Source organism: Triticum urartu, chromosome 6A, assembly GCF_056163025.1.
Source record: "Triticum urartu cultivar PI428250 chromosome 6A, HENAU_Tu73, whole genome shotgun sequence".
In the NCBI taxonomy this organism is placed as follows: domain Eukaryota; kingdom Viridiplantae; phylum Streptophyta; class Magnoliopsida; order Poales; family Poaceae; genus Triticum; species Triticum urartu.
The window spans coordinates 11,490,404-11,505,626 of NC_141878.1; the positions used below are offsets into that span (position 1 = coordinate 11,490,404).

The 15,223-nt window shown below is 46.6% G+C and overlaps 1 protein-coding gene and 1 pseudogene across 2 annotated transcripts; both read right to left on the bottom strand.

The window, feature by feature from the left end:
• Positions 1 to 4,631: 4,631 nt before the first annotated feature.
• On the bottom strand, positions 4,632 to 5,875 carry LOC147963151 (uncharacterized; annotated as a pseudogene).
• A 698-nt stretch (positions 5,876 to 6,573) lies between these two features.
• LOC125512134 (uncharacterized) lies at positions 6,574 to 13,139 on the bottom strand. Of its 2 annotated transcripts, XM_087527198.1 has the most exons (7): positions 12,612 to 13,139; positions 11,829 to 11,975; positions 11,621 to 11,708; positions 10,618 to 10,835; positions 10,360 to 10,496; positions 7,344 to 7,461; positions 6,574 to 7,258 (listed from the first exon to the last, which is right to left on the bottom strand). In XM_087527198.1, the coding sequence occupies exons 2-7, from the start codon at positions 11,964 to 11,966 to the stop codon at positions 7,082 to 7,084; spliced, it is 876 nt and encodes a 291-aa protein (XP_087383324.1). In that variant the 5' UTR covers positions 11,967 to 11,975; positions 12,612 to 13,139; the 3' UTR covers positions 6,574 to 7,081. The 2 variants fall into 2 exon arrangements, with proteins under 2 accessions (XP_087383324.1, XP_048533168.1); XM_048677211.2 differs by lacking the exons at positions 6,574 to 7,258; positions 7,344 to 7,461 and having other exon boundaries at positions 9,929 to 10,496.
• Positions 13,140 to 15,223: the final 2,084 nt, after the last annotated feature.

The following is a 15,223-nucleotide window of genomic DNA, read 5'->3' on the forward strand; positions in this document are numbered from 1 at the left end:
GGATGGTAACAGGAGGCAAGGAACACGATGTTTTACCCAGGTTCGGGCCCTCTTGATGGAGGTAAAACCCTACGTCCTGCTTGATTAATATTGATGATATGGGTAGTACAAGAGTAGATCTACCACGAGATCAAGGAGGCTAAACCCTAGAAGGTAGCCTATGGTATGATTGTCGTATGATGAAGTTGTCCTACGGACTAAAACCCTCCGGTTTATATAGACACCGGAGAGGGTTAGGGTTACACAAAGTCGGTTACAATGGTAGGAGATCTTGAATATCCGCATCGCCAAGCTTGCCTTCCACGCCAAGGAAAGTCCCATCCGGACACGGGACGAAGTCTTCAATCTTGTATCTTCATAGTCCTGGAGTCTGGCTAAAGGTATAGTCCGGCTACCCGAACACCCCATAATCCAGGACTCCCTCAGAGACCGTGATGACGGCTCCGGTGACCGAACCGAGTCCGGCCAGGTATATATATTAGTTAAGCCTGTGCTGACTAGCTAATTGATGCATTCATTGTTTTGGTATGTACACATATTAATTAAGTCTTTGTTCTTTTTTCTAGCCCTCCGGATCGAGCACAACTTCGGTAAAGAGACGAGGCCCGAAGAAAAAGTTGAGCTCGGATGAAAGGTTTGAGATCATAGCAATCGTGCCCGACGGCCAACCGATTGAACCCATCCGAACAAAGAACACATTTGTTGCTCAGTGCGGGGTTCTGGTTAGGGACAAGATCCCGATCAGCATCCAGCAATGGTTTAAGCCGGCTACAGAAGACCCTGAGGTGTCTTATGTCAATGATCTGCAGAAAAATGATCTTTGGACTGAGCTGAAGTCAAATTTCACCCTAACGCCAGAGGATAATCCAGAGAAGCCAGTTAAAGAGCAATTAATCAAGTCTTTTGCTCTTAAGAGGATGGCAGAACTATTCAGGAGGTCGAAGAAAGAGCTGAATAAGTTTGTCAAAAATAATGAGACACCAGAATTCAAGGGCAGATATGAGAAGATCAGAGATCACTGGCCTGCATTTGTGGCCCACAAGACATCGGAAAAGAGTAAGAAGATGTCGGTGACAAACAATCAAAATGCTGCGAAGAAGAAGCATCACCATCGCACGGGGTCAGGTGGCTACCTCATAGCCCGGCCTAAGTGGGCCACGATTGAGAATGATCTGGTTGATAAAGGGATCGAACCAGAGACAATTAACTGGCCAGACCGTTGCCGGACTTGGTTCTTCACGGCTGGCGGAACCTTGGACCCTGTAACAGGGAAGTGCATTTGGACGAACGATCAAATGGACATACCAGTCAGGAAGCTTCAGCAGTATATCGAAGCAGCGCAGCAAGGGACGTTCTTTCCAGACAGAGAGAACGACGAGCTCACAATGGCCCTCGGGAATCCTGAGCACCCTGGACGGACACGAGGCACGCCAGGCTCCATTCCGTGGAAGGTTGGGTTTCTGGACGCAGGCGGTTACAAATCCCATGAGAGGAGGAAAAAAGTGCAGCAGACCCAAATGCAGGCGCTGCAAGCAAGGGTACAAGTGATAGAGGAACGAGAAGCAAATCGCAACAAACGTATTGCCGAAGCTTCCCCCCAAGCTACCCCGCCATCTCAGCGGAGAAGCAGCGTGGCTTCCACCAAGCTGCTTCAGCCGGAGCATGCCTTGACGGCTCCTGCCAGCTATCCCGTGGATGCTATCACGGAGTCTCAAAATTGCCACCTTATGACGCAATGGATGAATTTGAAGGTCAAGGCAGCTGTTGGCTCTGTTTATCCTACTGAACCCGGCGCAACTTTTCACTGCCGGCCGATTCCAGAAGGATATGCTAGGGTGATGGTGGATGAAATAACGGAGGGATTTGAGGACCTCCAGCTTGACCACCCTATCGGTGAAGGGGAGACTAGGCTGGGGTCTGCTCTGAAGACTCCATGCCTATGGCGGAAGGAGCTCATCAACCTTCCGAACTGGACGCCTCTGCCTCCTCCTCCTCCTCGGGCAAGTCAGGACACTCCGCCTCCTCCACCGCCTCCTCCTCCGACGAGTGACGATCAGGGCACTCGACCGGCTCCTTCTCCGGCGCGTGGCGGCACTCCACCTCCTTCTCCGCCTGCGCCGACGCGCCCGAGCAGCCAGCCTCCTCCTTCTCAGCCTCGTCAGCAAGGGCGGAAGAGACCTGCCGCCGCTCCGGCTGCTCCGGCGCGTCGTAGTCCTTCTCCTCCGCCTCGTAAGCAAGTAAAGAAGACAACCGCTCCGTCTGCTCGGCCGGCGTCTAGCAGTACAGCCAGAGGCGGGAGGACATACAGATTCAGTCCTTCTCTGAAGACTCCAGAGAAGTTACCATACGAGAGGACCCCGGAGGAGAACGCCGAGATCGCGCGAACCGAAGTGGATGACTGGTTTCAAGGGTTGAAAGCAAAGAGACATCCAACTCCGGAGGAGAAGGTAGATCCGGTGAAAGCGAAGCGCACTCTGGCTGCCCTGACAAAACCACCCAAGTCTCCGTCGAAAGGAAACTATGAGCGCATTATTGGAAAGGAATTTGCCGAAGCGGAGCGGTCAGGAAGTATTGTTAGTGATCAAAGGCTGAAAGAACGACGAGCTGGGAAACAAATTGCCTAGCTCGGCGAACAAGCGAAGCAATCGTGCCCCCCGCTCAAGGTGCCTAGCCACAACGTCGCTAATGATCCGAGGATGGTGCCCGGTTATAGCAATCTTGCAGATTACCTGCCCGACGATGTACATTATGAACCCATGGAGGTGCAGATACAAAGATACGAGTACGGGAAGCCTCTGGTCAAAGATGAAAGATCTCTATCAACGATGATGCGAAGATTGCATGATTGGTACTTGAAAATCTGCAGAGACTCTGGGGGAGGAGTACTTTGTATGTGGAAGTTAAAAAGGAGCATGACCTCATTGGAATTGAACTGTTGCCTGTTCCATTTGAGGAGTTCTATCAGTTTTTCAATCAATTGGCCCTCGATAAAACAACGGTCGCCTGCTACTGTCTGTAAGTAGTACTACTTCTGTCATTAAGTCTCTCTATATAGCTCAGCTCTTTCATTGCATGTATTTATAATCATCCTCACTATATTATGCAGATTGAAGATCGCCGAATTGAAGAAAAGACAAGTCGGTGATATTGGGTTCATTAACACACATCTCATAGATGCAACTCAGGTTAAATTTCATGCCGCAGCTACCGAGGCCAACTTGCTACGATCGTTGGTAATAAATGAAAACAAAGATATAATACTCTTTCCTTACAACTTCAAGTGAGTGTTACTGTCTTGTGCGTATTCGGTTTCCCTTATATATTAGTCAAGGTTATAGTAATGTAATTAATGAGTTATGCATGCGTGTGCAGTTTCCACTATATTCTCCTAGAGATTAAGCTTGAGCAGGGACTAGTAACCGTCTTAGACTCAAGACGAAAAGATCCCCAGGACTATGCAGACATGACTCAAATACTCGAGAAGTAAGTTAAATCGATCATTATCCACCATATCAGCAACTTTGTTCATTTCCTGATATATCAAGTAATTGTTTTATTTGTCCGGCAGGGTTTGGAGAAAATTCACCAGAAAAGCTCCGGGACTGCCGAAGGAGCTGCAATTTAGACACCCGAAAGTAAGTACTATAGTAGCATGTTCCGCGCATCTACTAGTCATTCAAGCGCTAGTTTCATCAATACCATTTGGCATTCTTGCTTATCAGCTTGATTGACCTCTATTTCTTGTAAAGTGGTTGTGGCAGGAACAAGGGAATGATTTCTGTGGATACTACGTTTGCGAGTCCATCCGCCACACGACCTGTGAGCGGGGCTACACTGACGAACAATATGAAGTACGTAAATAACAACATTCACAATTTTATTTTATTACCATCATTTGTGTTGAGTTTCATTCATTCATATATATATGTATTGACTCCCTTCTTTAAATTAGATGTTTCGGAAGCGGGACGAACTCCTAGCACCAGCTCGCATGCGAGCAATTCAAGAGGAATTGGCGGCATTCTTTCTTGACCACGTGATCCCTGAAGACGGAGAATACTATGTGGACCCTGAGTCCGTATGATTATATTTGTAAGAGATAATTATTGTATATATGTAGCCGGTAGTGTCGGATAGATATACGAGAACTTGTTGTTTGACCAATCTCTCGGAGAAGGAGAGCTGGTCGATATCACTTCTCTCTGTATGCATATATGTTCATGACGATCTTCTGTTTCCTTCGTTTGCTTACTAGCTAGCTAGCGTGTCTAGTCCTCTCTATACGTATGTATAGTACGTAGCGTCGACCAAGCACGGACATAAGAGAGGACACTTCTCTTTATTAATTATAGCTAGCTAACACAATATATGAAACACCTAAATTAACCCCTCAAAACCCCCAACCCCCCCCTCCTTTAAAAAAAAAACAAAAACCCCAACCACAGAAATGCTGACGCGTGGATGCCTACCACCAATCGGGACCAAAGGATCTCCTGCCTGGGCTCCGCGCACAGGCCACATGGAGGCCCATCTGTACCGGGTGAGGGACAGGGCATTAGTACCGACCCTTTAGTCCCGGTTCCAGAATCGGGACAAAAGGCCCTTACGAACCGGGACAACAGGCCATTTTTCTACCAGTGACTGGTGTCCGGGGGGCCTTGAGCATGAACTCTGCAAAGTAGGTCAGCAGCTGGTGCGTGCCTCAGCACGCCTCCCCCCATTGCAAAGACGGCGGAGCGTGAGCGGGAGGATCAAGATTGGGATCAGCGAGCACAAGGTTGGCATCAGCCTGGAGTAGGCAGCGCACAGCTCGATGGAAACTAGAGCGATGGTACCGTGTGCAGAGGAAGGAGGCCATGCCGTACAAGGAGCGGTTCTCCACCCGGTGGAGGCACCGCGTGCCGATCACATCCAGCTCGAGTTTCATGGTGGGTGGAAACGCAGAGTCGTACCAGATGGTGTTGATGATGATGTTGGAGACGGGGTCGAGCGGGCCGTAGCAGTGGCCAGCCCTTATCAAGCCGCGGTGGAAGCGAGAGCCTGCTGGCAGCCGTGCAAGGGCCTGGATGTAGTACCCGTGGATGGTGTCCTGGAGCGTCCGGTTGAGCAAGTGGGTGTGATGTTTCGGCATGCTGCATGGACGACGTCGAAGAGAAGCTTCTGCAAGTTTCCACACACACCACACATCTTTTTCACGGGCCGAGAGTCCATAGTCAAGCATACGAACAAGTTCCGAACAGATAGGACGGCGGGATGCTTGTCGTTCGCGCAACCGGGTGAGGAGGGGCAGCGCGTCGTCCATGCGGCTGCATATGTTGCACCAGGAGTAGACGAGGCGGTAGACGTTGGGGTGCCTGGCGGCGAGACCGGCGCACTTGAGGGACATGTTGATATTGTTCGGCCCGGAGTCACAGAAACTCTTGACACCATGGTCCGACAAGACGATGCAAGCGGCGATGAGGACGTCGGCGTTGGTGAGCCGCAGGTAGCGCACGGCCAGGCCCTCGGATAGGTTGGGGAACAAGCGGGTGAGGAAGACCACCAGGCCGTCGAGCGACCGGCCCTCCAGGTCATCCTGTGGGACAACCTCACACGTACTAGTAGATTTACGGCTGCCCTCGCGCTCGCGCTTCCACTCGATGAGACTGTTGATCATGATGTTGGACGCCGGGTCGAGGAGGCCGATGCAGAGGCCCTGCGGCCGGCGGCGGCCGCGCGGTAGCCGCTTCCGCGCCTTGCGGTAGATGGCGCCGATCTTGTGCAGCAGATGGGATCTGGACTCGGCTTCTTCCTCGGACCGGGGGGCGTCGGAAGGGTAGTTCGGCTCGTAGACCCGGGGGCCCGGTTGGCTGGGGTTGGTGGACACCAGCGCCATCGCCGGTGGCCACGGAGATAGGGATTTGATTGGTTGTGGATCGGTCTGGCGGCGGCGTTGGGTAGGATACTATGGAAACTTTTTATAACTCTGCAAAAGCATCGAGAATAAAATCTCCTTCTCACCTTAAAAACACGGATGCAGGCGGCGGGGTTGCAGATCCGGATCGATCTCCTTCTTCCCTCATCTCCTCCGCCGGACACGGATTAGAGCTTTGGACGAACCTTCCCTGCAGTGCGCAGGAGCAGTGGCCCAGCTCCCTTGCCATCCTTCTCCGCAGATGCCACCCTCCAAGGCTCCGAGCGGCAGGGGAGGGTTTGTGGCCGCTCGAGGTAGGGTTCACGGCGGTCTGGCCATGGCCCTGGTGGCCGTGACGGGGAGTCATGAGGGCCGACGGAGAGAGGGTGTGAACACAAGGGATATGCCGGTCAAATCAGTACTCTGTCCGGTAAACAGGCGAACTTAAAAAAAATCAATGAACTTTCTTTGAATTCACGAATATTTTCATATATACACATTAAACCTACCTAAAATCTAAAAAGTGGCCGTGCACCTTTTAAAGGAAACGAGCGGCCTGGCTCACAGCGCATGCATGCCTAATTTTTTTGTCTGCTAGTGCATGTGACTGCAGCATTAAATGTCTTCACACTGTCCCTTTACTTTGGAGAACGACCAGAACCATATGTATTTATTTCGGATTTTCAAAAATTCAAAAAGTCATATCTTTCAAACCGCACATCAGAATTCAAATCTATTTTCATCCTCCGAATCCTCACGACGATAATACCGGTTCGTGCCACGAACCGGTACTAAAGGTGTTGGAGGGGCCCCACTCTGACTACATCCTGCCACCACTTTCATTAGTACCGGTTTGTGACACGAACCGGTGCTAAAGGTTCTCCATGAACCGGTACTAAAGAGCTACTCCCGCCTAGCCGTTGGAACCGGCACCAATGAACACATTAATGCCGGTTCTGTTACAAACCGAAACTAATGTGTCTCACATTTGACCCTTTTTCTACTAGTTCTCGCTCAGCCTCATTCTTTGAGCTACAATGACTTCATGAAGTGGGTTCTCATCATCTTCATCGAGTAGGTCCTCATTATCTTCATCATCTTCGTCATCTTCATCATTTTCATCATCTTCCACCAGGTTGAGATAAATGACAGCCAACTTGGGTCTTTCTGCTCTGAAGGAGAAGCTGATCAACTCACCACCAGTAAGACGCATGCGGCGAGGAAACGGGCCCATCCATCTCCTCCAATCTGTGACATATTGCGTCCTTTCTCGACCTCCATAGTGTACGGCCCCCCAGGAGCCTCAAATGTCACAGTGTCTGCTGTCAGCTTGTTGAATTTCAACCTCACATTGCATGGGACGATCTGTGTAAGAAAAGCAAAATGACACAATGCAGTAATGCCAACACTAAAAATAAAATAGTTGTTACATTTCATATAATTTTCTTACCGCCGCATGACGAAAACTCGGCTGGAAGTAGATGCCGAACAGCTTGCCAGTTGCAAGGCTGCTGGCGCACCTTGACTTGCACAGTCGACATAGTGGTGCTGGTGATGGCGCCATTTTCCTAAAGCAATATGAGCAAAGGATTAACGATTCACTTCATAGAAAAGAAAAACAGTAGCATGTGATATTTTTGGTTCTTCCACGATAAACAATTTTATGGACAATTATAATCCTAATTTGGCCCCTATTGCCTAAGACAATTGTTTAAACAAACAAGTGGCAAATTTAACTAAATTGGCACCTACATTTTGCCAAAAAATAACTTATTACAAAAAACAAAAGCATCTACCTATCCATGTACAAAAAAATAACAATAAAATCAAGCATACTAAATCAACTAAATCAACTAGCATACTAAATCCACTAGCATACTAAATCAACTAAATCAAAATGTTCTAAATCAACTAGCCTACTAAATCAACTAAATCAACTAGCCTACTAAATAAACTAAATCAAAATGTTCTAAATCAACTAGCCTAGTAAATCAACTGAATCATATCAACTAAATCAAAATGTTGCATATGAACTAGCCTACTAAATCAAAATGTAGCAAGGAGGAGGGAGAAGGAGGGGCGACTCGAGGAGGGAGAAGATAGTAGGACGGAGGAGGAAGGCGGAGCGAGGAGGGGCCGGCCGGCGGCGAGTGGAGGGAGGACGGATCGAGGAGGAAGGCGGAGCGAGGAGGGGCCGGCCGGCGGCGAGTGGAGGGAGGACAGAGGAGGAGGCCGGTACCGAGTCCAGCGAGGAGGATGAGGTGACAGCGGCGCAGATCGAAGGAGGGGCGACGGGGGAGGACCGGCGGCGAGGGGGGTGATGAGGAGGAGACCGAGTGAGTGTGTGTGAGTGTGATCTCGATCAGATAGGTGAGTGGGGGGATGGAATTGCATAGCAGTAGCGCGCTATAGAAAAATGTGCTACTGCTAAACGACCTATCAGTAGCGCCTTTCGCCGAGAACGCGCTACTGCTATGTGTCAGTATGTAAAAATAGACATAGACATAAAAAATACATTGATCATCAATGGTTTTTTTTGTGTACAATCTGATTTGTCAATAGGAATCCTCGCCGGTTGGTTTAGAACTAGCGAGGATTCCTATTGCGTCCACAGATCCTACACATAGAGTTCAATGAAGACCAAGTGCTTGTGAAAGTTGTAGAAGTAACATATTTAAGGTGGTACAAACTCTCTTCACGGAGCAAGGTGGGACTAAATTTTAGTAGTAAACTTAGCAGTAGTGATTATTGCGTGAATGCGCTACTGCTACGGTCCGTAGCAATTTTAGCAGTAGCGCTTCTTGGAGTGTGCGCGCTACTGATAAACTTGTTTCAGCAGCAAGTTTCTAGCGCACGCGCTGCTGCTACTTAGCAGCAGCGCCTAATTTTAAAGGGCGCTGCTGGTAAGATTCTGTGTATAGACTTTTTCCTAGTAGTGTGCAAGATTGTTGGATTAACTTAGTTCGATGACCGAGATCAGTTAGATCTGCCTTTTTGGGTCTTTTTATATTGGTATTGAAGCAATCTAGATCGTTGGATTAACTTAGTTCGATGGCCGAAATTAGTTAGATCTGCCCCTTTGGATCTTTTTATATTGGTATAGATATTGTTTCGTCACGTACGGGTATTTAGCTAGTGTGGAGTTGTGTTTGACTCAGATCGATCCTGCCTGCCTAGAGTTCGAGAGAGGGTTCCAAGAACTCGGCCTGGAGTTTGGAAGAGGGTTTGAGTTAACTTCGGCCAGTAGTTTGGAAGAGGGTTTGAGTTAACTTCGGCCAGTAATTCTACAGAGGGTTCAAAGTGGTCAATGGACCTCGATGTAATTTTTATTATGTTTGAGGTGTTTTATACTTCCGGTAAAGTTTTATAATAGATTTGATCTTTTCGCAAAAAAGAATATCATTGTGTCACTCTTGTAAAGTGTGCGCAACCTTTGTTGTAAGACCACGTTAGTGAAGTACCCCTAGTCGAAAGTTGTTTCAATAACAACCGCACTTATCAAGAAAAAGAGTATGGTTTTTTCCAAAGTATGTACAAATATTACCTGCTGTAGTGCTTTGTGCACACTCGCTGGAGGAGGGAGAAGGGGAGCAGTGACCGCATAGGAGGGGACGGGAAGGAAGAGAAGTAAACGCGGACAAATTGGACCCACACATAAGTGCCACGGATGGGTTTGAGCTATATTTCATACTCACTCCGTTCTTTGATATAAGGTGTATAGATTTTTAAGAAAAAACCCAAAATATAAGGTGTATCGCGTTGCATCACTCGTTTGGATAATTTTTTTAGGGATTTGATTACATTTACCTATATTAGACAATCTCCTCTATTTTATCATGCCAATTAGTCAGTTGTAATATCACCCAAAACTTGTGAAATTTTCTTTCCATGTGCGTTCTTTAATTTTCGTGCCAAAAAATACACCCTATATTTAGAAATGGAGGGAGTAATTCACTAGGAAGCCCTGCTCCAGTTTTGAACTGGGGCCGCTCCCAAGGACAATCTTTATATGAGAATTATCAACCAAAAGATAGAAAAAAAAAGTGGTGGCCAAAATATTATATATTCAAACGTTACATATATCCAAAAGTACTCATTTAAATACTCGATTACAAATTAACTAAGGAACAAGCAGAACTACATTACGGCAATCAGCAGTAACAGGCAGGGGCTGAGGCAAAAGACTTTCAGCTGTTTCGGCTTCCTTGAAGCGTGACAACCGTATCACGTTTCGGTACAACCTGTTTGCACTTATTTTTCCAATTGATTGCCCAACTATCTCACCACGGTTATTTTTACGAACTGCAAATTCATCCCAAGAGTTCATGAAATAATAATATAATTTGCCTTCTTTTCTACCAGCCCCAACCAACAGCACAGCATGCCCAGGAATCCCCTTAAGCCTACCCATATCCCTTTTCTGAATGACTCGGCGAAGACTAGGAGCTTTGTAAGCTTGACAGTACCTGAGTTGTGATAGCTTTTTCCCATGAATAACACCAGCATTTAATGGGAAACCATCAGCCAGTGCAGCAACAATTCGTGCTGGATCTTTTTCAGGTATCACAGACACATTCGAAGCCTTATAAATACAAGTGCACGACTGCAAAACAACAGAACAACAGTTAGAACAGAAGATAGAAGCAAATCATAGAAACAATCAATAGCTGAAAACAAGGAAATCAGAAGCAACAGCAAAAGGTAAAGACCTGAATGCAGCTCACCTCATTCAGTATCCCTTGCTCTTTCAATATCAGCCCCATTAGGATTAACTGAGCAATCCCACCCTTTGGGTAATCTCCAATCATCTTTTCATACTTTACGTCCAAATCTGAAGGAATAACCCGAGGTGTGGGTGACTCGGGGTTTCTTCCTTTCATTAAGTACTTGATCCTCTTTGTCACCTCCAGCTGCTTGCCATAAGTACATGCTATACATAATTCTGCAAAATAAAAATGATTATTTCCAATACGTAAGAGAAAATGACCTAAAATGGCAATATAAAGTGTCTACAGGCTTTCAATATCTAACATTCCTAAAATATGCACCACATGCCATGATAAAGCCCAAAACAGGAATCTTCACCCTAGTCTATTTCAAGCTACATATTCAGGCCCCAGGTGGTAGTTTTAAAACAGAAAAAATGTTGAGTTTATTTGAGTTTTCTAGTGAAAAAATGTGGCTGCAAATTTTACATCAGAACCAAATAGCTCAACTTATTTTGGAAATTTACCGCCTATAGGCTGTACTATTCAAGTTCACAAAGTGAGTCCAACCGTTGCCGGGTAACACAAAGCAAATCAAAATCTGTAACCAAATGGCCCGTTGCCCAATCAAATTAGCATGTTTCCTCTAAAATATGATATTAAGATGTTTCCTCTAAAATTAGGCTATTAGCATGTTAATGTCATATAACTACAACATTTCAAATAACTCTATCGAAATTAATAAACCAAATGTCTTGTGACATTGCAATACTTAGGAATTTACCTTCACATAACTAGCTCTAATCTACACAAGATATATAAATTTCTAAGTTGACTGGAATACTTATAAGTCATAACAGATGCTTAAAACAAACACAAACAGACTTATTTTAGCAATCACACATGCGCTGATCATGGACACAACTACCCAATAACAGCAACAGACATGAACAGTTATGCAGTTACTAAACATGTCATAGATAATAATTTTGGTTCCTGGTTCCAAACATGAGACATGTACCTTCATCTGCTTGGTCTATAAAGTCACCCAATAATCCGCTGCCATTGACAGTGACATGGTCTAAACAAAAATCGAAATCCCCTTTGTGCTACAATCCAAGAAAAATATTGGCATAAGAAGAGAAATATACAATGGACAAAAGGAACAAAACAGAACAACATACAAATGAGATGAAATGGCTGAAAATAAGTGGTCGATAAACACATACCTTCTGTTTACACCCACAACCACACACAAAAGGGGGGGTGTCAAAAAATTCATGAAGCTCGGGTTGGTTCTTATAACCTTTCGAACACCGCCAGTATTTAGCATCCTTTAAGCTCCTCCTACCTCTTGGCCTTTCCATGATTTAATCCTACAGAAGAAAATCGACAATGTTTCACTTTTTTCCTTTAAACATAACAAAAGACAAACTAGTAGACACGTAAATCTCAGACTCAAAATATGCAGATGTAGATTCTGGTTGGTTTGTTGTGTCCAGCAATGCTGTACCAATATAAATCTAAGGTAGGGTGTCATGCTATGAACTCAAATATATTATTTGATTAAGAAGATGTGCACGATGAGCAGCCACATGATCTTCCTAATATCCCCCCACAATAACAAAAAGATGTATTCACAAGTCTATTGCTTTCCTGGTACAACAACCTTGCTATCACCTGTTAAGAAAGTTTAACCATGACAACCAGCTACAACATAGATCCTTTTCCAAAGATCTACCACAGCATAACAAAAACCTACACCTATACACACATGACACATTACATAAAGCCCATAAGTTGCAGGAAGTGAACAAACACAGTACCCTTTGGTCTTAAAGAAGATTACTGAATAATGCTTCTTTCTCCAAGAGAAAGAACATCTCTACCAAGTAACACACTTCTGCTGATCCGAGGCATACATCAAGGTGTAGGCCGTCCATAAAACCAGTAGGTGTAGACAACGGAACCCTAGAAGGCGAGAATGGTGGGGGGTGGGTTTGGGATCTTACTGTGTAGGATTGTTGGAGTGGACACCGGGGAAGGCTGCTGGCGCCGACGGGCTCCCGCCGGAGACGACGGGCTCGGCCCCGGCCGCGTGGATCTGCTGCGGGAGGAGACGGGGCCGGAGTAGGGTGAGCAGAAGCCGGTCGCGGGAGGGAGAGGTGCCGCCGGTGGTGGAGCCCTCCGTCTCCAACTCGGCCGTCCCGTCCTTCCTCGCCGCCGCGCTCCCGCCGGAGACGACGGGCTCGACCCCGGCGGCGTGGATCTGCTGCGGGAGGAGACGGGGACGGAGTAGGGTGAGCAGCAGCCGGTCGCGGGAGGGAGAGGTGCCGCCGGTGGTGGAGCTCTCCGTCTCCAACTCGGCCGTCCCGTCCTTCACCGCCGCCGCGGACGCCGGCGTTCTCGCCTCCACTCCGTCCCTTGTTTTCCTTTCGCGGCTAGTGGTTTCGGTAGGGCAGAAAGCGTCTGCGAGGCGGTGGATTTCCCCGCACCGCCGGTGGTGGGCGGCGGAGGCGGCTGCGAGGGAGTGAGGGAAGAAGGTGGAAACCCTAGGGGTGGTATTAGTAGTACCTGGCTTTGAGGCCGTGTGGGCCAACCGTGAGTGCTCGCCTGGGCCTGGGCCTGGGCCTGGCCATTGCTAGCCCATTGTTATTACGATGGGCTACGTGTCCAAAGGTGGCCGGAATCAGAAAAGCCCATTCCTTCGCACGGGATTTACTGTTGCTGTTTTTTTTGATAAACTAGCACTGCGTTTGGATGTCTTCATTGGAGCCCAGAAAATTGATTTTCGCAATCATCTGGGTCAATACACGAAACATAATGCAGGGTCCATTATGTTCTGAGATTGATGTTGCTATGACTTTGCTATGCTTAATGCTTGTCACTAGGGCCCGAGTGCCATGATTTCAGATCTGAACCTATTATGTTTTCATGAATATATGTGTGTTCTTGATCCTATCTTGCAAGTCTATAGTCATCTATTATGTGTTATGATCCGACAACCCCGAAGTGACAATAATCGGGATACTTCTCGTTGATGACCATAGTTTGAGGAGTTCATGTATTCACTATGTGCTAATGCTTTCTTCCGGTTCTCTATTAAAAGGAGGCCTTAATATCCCTTAGTTTCCGATAGGACCCCGCTGCCACGGGAGGGTAGGACAAAAAATGTCATGCAAGTTCTTTTCCATAAGCACGTATGACTATATTCGGAATACATGCCTACATTACATTGATGAATTGGAGCTAGTTCTGTGTCACCCTATGTTGTGACTGTTACATGATGAACCGCATCTGGCATAATTATCCATCACTGATCCGGTGCCTACGAGTTTTCCATATACTGGTTCTCGCTTATTTATTTTCCCGTTGCTATTGTTACAATCACTACAAAATACCAAAAATATTTATTATTGCTTGCACTACTCTTTTGTTACTGTTACACTAGTAGAAAAGGGGGCAAAGGTTCAGGCCAGGTAAGCCCATTAGTCCCGGTTCAGTCCAGAACCGGGACCAATGGGTGCATTGGACCCGGTTCGTGAGCCCAGGGGGCCGCCCGGGCCACGTGGTCCATTGGTCCCGGTTCGTCTGGACCTTTTGGTCCCGGTTGGTGGGACGAATCGGGACCAATGGGCCTCGTTCCTGTCCCACCACCATTGGTCCCGGTTGGTGGCATGAACCGGGACCAAAGGCTCCCCGTTAGTCTCGGTTCATGCCACCAACCGGGACTAAAGGGTTTGTCCTCGTTGCGCTCAGAGTTTAGTCCCACCTCGCCAACCGAAGGGCGCTCACACCTATTTATAAGCCCGTCCCTCTCTGCCTTGTTGAGCTCCTCTCAAAGTGAAAATAGATGCCCCTATACAGGGAATTTGACCTAAATTCATAGTGAATTTCTCTGAAATTCATAGAAATTAATTATGAATTTAGGTTGAATTTTCTCTATAGGCGCATCTATGTTCATTTTTTTAGTGAAGTTAATCACAAACTTGTGATTCACACAAATTTCAAAGAATTCAAATTTTAACTATTCTAATTTAAAAACTAATGGCACTAACAGAAAGTTTATAATTTTTGGTTCCTGGGTTAAGAGATACATAGCTAGAGAGGGATCTCTGTGGAGAAAGATTGTAGATAGTAAATATAATACTAAAAATCCTAATATTCTCTGCTGTAGAGACCCACACCCTTCCCAGTTCTGGAAGAGTTTTATGTTGGCCCTGCAGGCAGTGAAGATGGGGTATGAATGGAAAATAGGTGATGGTAGATTGGTTAGATTATGGGAAGATACCTGGTATGGTAACACTCCCCTAGCCACACAGTACTAGGACCTATATGTTTTGGTTAATGAAAAGAATAAAACCATTGCAGATCTCTGGGATGGACAGGAGCTCAAATGCACCTTTAGAAGGACCTTCTCGGATGAATTGATGTTACAATTATTTGAATTGATTGAAATACTTTCCCTAACTGACTTTACTCAGGGGATAGACTCTTTGATTTGGAAGTATGAGTCTGAAGATGGGGTATGAATGGCAAATAGGTGATGGTAGATTGGTTAGATTATGGGAAGATACCTGGTATGGTAACACTCCCCTAGCCAGACAGTACTAGGACCTATATG

Excerpts from the sequence above, each read along its gene's own strand:
- LOC125512134 (XM_048677211.2), bottom strand. The coding sequence starts at position 11,966 with ATGGAAAGGCCAAGAGGTAGGAGGAGCTTAAAGGATGCTAAATACTGG. Across the intron at positions 11,709-11,828 it reads GTTGTGGGTGTAAACAGAAG|CACAAAGGGGATTTCGATTT; the intron begins GTATGTGTTTAT and ends CTTGGATTGTAG. Across the intron at positions 10,836-11,620 it reads TATAGACCAAGCAGATGAAG|AATTATGTATAGCATGTACT; the intron begins GTACATGTCTCA and ends TTTATTTTGCAG.